We start from the raw sequence: 3,501 nt of genomic DNA, 5'->3' as shown, positions 1-3,501 counted from the left end.
ATAATACCACCTATGTAGTATATGTACCAGTTTTTAGATACCAAATACAAAAAAGGTAAATACTCGTGTATATGTGCAAATACAAATCCATATTTGAAATATTACGTGACCTTGGTTTCTATTAATGGGGATTGAAGAAGGCAGCCTCTCTTTCATAATCATAAATCTAATAATATTTGAGATATATACTACCACATATTAGTGTATGAGACATGAATGTATCTACACCCCGGTTGTACGATGTATTTTTACTTTGTCACAAAAACTTATTATGTATCTTTGTATTTACTAGATTTGTTTACATGAAACGGGGAAAGGAGTATATTGTCAAAACAAGTGTTTGAACGAACGTATTTTACTAGGCTTGTCTCGAATATTGCCACAAAAATTTGAAGTGCTTTCTAGTAGTATGGATGGAGCCAGCCAGTGAGTTGACAATCAATAAACCAGGGACTAACCCATTAAAACAAAAACAAAAGTGCCTGGTTTGATGACACTGACTAACCCATTAGCTTGCCACCGATTACAGGACCACATCAACTGAATTAACATGGAAGATTGGAGCGGAAGGACAAAATAGTTTCTCCATGACAGAGCGTCAAGAAACCAGGGACTCCCCTGACCCCATTTCAGACACCAGAGGCTTCCTTCCTTCCTTCCATCCACACATATCATTCCATCTAAACACCACTTGGAAGTTGCTCAGAATCAGAATGCTATCATCATCAACAGGACAGCCTCACATGCTGCCATGGTTGCTTGTGTCCATGTCCACCAACCCTACCAAGCACAAGAACAAGCGCAAACACAAGGAGACACATCAGCGGGTGACCAAAAGGTAGCAGAGCCAACATGAAGACAGGTCACTCAGAATTTGTTCTTCTCGTTTGTGATTACAGGTCACTTGGCATTTATCTCCCCCTTTATGGTTTCATAGTTTTGTATTGCATATGGTCACACAGAACAAGCAGGTTGTGTGTATCGACGGCCCACATGTCAGTCCAGTGGCATGTTCTTATAATGTACCATCTCTGTTCCGAATTATGAGAAGTTTTAGATATTTCAACATGGACTATATACGGACTGAAATGAGTGAACAACACACTATAACGCGTCTATGTACATCCGATTCAGAAAAAGTTAGAACATCTTATATGCTTTCAAATTACCATGGTTATGATTATAGAAACAGAGTTTTGGATCAAGCAATGGCATGCTCCTTTTTATGCCATGATATTATTACCTTGGGGCTATCAAAAGACATCAGCAAGCATGAATGATGCAACCTTTTCAACTTGCCTACACTTTTACCATGAAAGCTTTGCAAACTAGTCCAAAATGGAGCTTTTTCAGTTCAGAAAGGAATCGATGCAAAGCATGGAGAAAGCAAAAGGCAGAGCCCTCCCCATGTTTGCCTTTGCCGATGATGCTGAGATGCTGTAGTAGCCATTGCTCTGCGGCCCGCCGCCGGTAATGCTTCCGGTGCCGCCGGCGCCAGATGAGGTGGTGGCGTTGTCCTTGGGAAGGCGGTAGGCGAGCTCGTACACCGGCGTGCCGTCGGGCTTGAAGAGGCCGTAGTTGCGCTCCGACGAGGGGCCGGGCTTCATGTTCTCGTTGAAGAGCGCGAACATGTAGACGCGCAGCGCCCCGTCCGGCCGCAGCGGCGTGCCCTTGCCCTCGCCCACCAGCCGCATCACGTTGCCGTTGTACCTCGCGGCGTTCCGCGGCGTCGCTCCGGTCTCGTTGCCGTCGCCGGCCGACGGCCACCCGGTCTCTGACACGCGCACCTCCACCGCGCGCGCCGCCGCGCGGTTGGCCGCCGCGATCGCGTGGTACACGGCGTCCACCTGGGCCACCAGCATGTTGGGGTATCGCAATCCGGACGACGGGTCGGGGACGCCGCCGTGGCCGGGCTCGAGCAGCGCGTACTCGAGCTCCACGCCGGCGGGGTCCTCGGCGTAGGCGAAGTAGGGGTAGGCGTTGACGAGGAACGGCGAGCCGGTGCGGGCGTGGAAGTCGAGGATCGGGCAGAGGACCGGGAGGAGGTCCTTGCGGAAGTAGGCCGACGAGGGCGGGTAGGAGGTGGCGAGCACGCCGAGGTTGTGCGCGGTGGTGACCGCGACCTGCCTGTCGAGGCCGAGCTGCGCGAGCGCGTCGTGGATGCACTGCATGGCCGGGAGCAGCGACGGCGAGAGCGCGGAGCTGTTGGCGCCCGTGAGCACCTCGTTGCCGACGGTGAGGACGGCGATCTTGGTGGCTGGGAGCGCCGGCTGGATGACGGAGCGGACCCAGGAGGAGGCGCCGGAGGGGGTGGAGACGGCGGCGAGGCACTCGTCGGGGACGCCGACGACGAGCTCCACGCCCGTGTTGGCGAAGGAGCGGAGGGTGGCCGGGTCGGCGTCGTAGAGGCGGACGCGGCCGACGCCCAGGCCGGCGAGGAGCTGTAGGGCCGAAGTCGTCGGCGGGAGGTTGTCCCCCACCCGGCCGTAGTTGATGCCCAGCAGCGCCGACGGCGTCGCCTCGGGAGCGGCCGGCAGAAGGAGCACGAGCAGGAGGAGCAGGAGCGGCATTGTCTTGTCACGGCAATGTGTGCTGCGTGCGAGACGTGGATAAACGATACAGTAGAGCTGGAGTGAGTGAGATTGCGGAGTGAGCTGGAGAAGGGGTTTGGCTTAGACTAGCCACAGTGGGAGTAACTTCAACAATAACTTCAAGTCTAACTCAGTAAATTTGTCTATATGACAACGACTTAATGAAGAGAGAGGTAGTTCTAGTAACTTAAGCTGGTCGTAATGGTAGTATCATAGCTAGTATCATGCATGCCAACTAGTCAATTTTATGAGGTGTCATAGCATTAAATGAAGAAAGAGAGGAAGGAGTATCATATCATGATACCGTATCATAATAAATGTTATACTACTTTGTGTCATGCATGGCAATAAATAGAGTACTACATGACACTAATATATGATACTATGCATTAGGGAGGTAATATCATACACTAATATCATATGCATGATACTAGCATATGATACTCCCCATTACAACCAGCCTTAGCTAGTTACTGTAACATCACATGTCCCAATGCAGTATGAGTCTATAACCTAATAAATGAAACTTTGCATGACACTACACCTATATTACTATCCATTATGAAGGTAGTAATATAGTCTAGGGATATGTGTATGTTACTAGTGTATGTTACTCTCCATTGTGGCTAGTCTTAGAGTGGCTGGAGCGTTGGGGGTTTACTACCGCTGTGCAATGGTGGCTGCTAGGATTCAACCAGATAATTTCTTTCCTAGAGAAATCAGCTGTCTAGGCCAGCCGTCCGATCTGGCACTGGTTCCCGTTCGATCACAGCAAACGCAGTCCGTCGTCTTTTTCATCCACCTCGCGCATCATTGACCATCTACGTAGTGGCATCTGTGCCGGCGAACTCAAAACTATGTTCAAATTTGTCACTTCATGGTCCATGTGTTTGGCAAAAAAGTACTTGAG

The 3,501-nt window shown here is 50.4% G+C and overlaps 1 protein-coding gene across 1 annotated transcript; it reads right to left on the bottom strand.

The window, feature by feature from the left end:
• Positions 1-438: 438 nt before the first annotated feature.
• LOC119361745 (glucan endo-1,3-beta-glucosidase 11-like) lies at positions 439-2,648 on the bottom strand. Its single transcript, XM_037626888.1, has 2 exons — positions 1,407-2,648; positions 439-780 (listed from the first exon to the last, which is right to left on the bottom strand). The coding sequence occupies exons 1-2, from the start codon at positions 2,568-2,570 to the stop codon at positions 709-711; spliced, it is 1,236 nt and encodes a 411-aa protein (XP_037482785.1). The 5' UTR covers positions 2,571-2,648; the 3' UTR covers positions 439-708.
• Positions 2,649-3,501: the final 853 nt, after the last annotated feature.

Source organism: Triticum dicoccoides, chromosome 1A (assembly GCF_002162155.2).
Source record: "Triticum dicoccoides isolate Atlit2015 ecotype Zavitan chromosome 1A, WEW_v2.0, whole genome shotgun sequence".
Classification (NCBI taxonomy): Eukaryota; Viridiplantae; Streptophyta; class Magnoliopsida; order Poales; family Poaceae; genus Triticum; species Triticum dicoccoides.
The sequence above is the reverse complement of the archived record's forward strand: the minus strand, read 5'-3'. Positions and strand labels throughout refer to the sequence as shown.

Bases quoted from the DNA above. Each gene is read 5' to 3' on its own strand.
- LOC119361745 (XM_037626888.1), bottom strand. From the start codon at position 2,570: ATGCCGCTCCTGCTCCTCCTGCTCGTGCTCCTTCTGCCGGCCGCTCCC. The intron at 781-1,406 runs GGGAGGGCTCTG...TGTGCTTGGTAG, and splicing joins CATCGGCAAAGGCAAACATG to GGTTGGTGGACATGGACACA.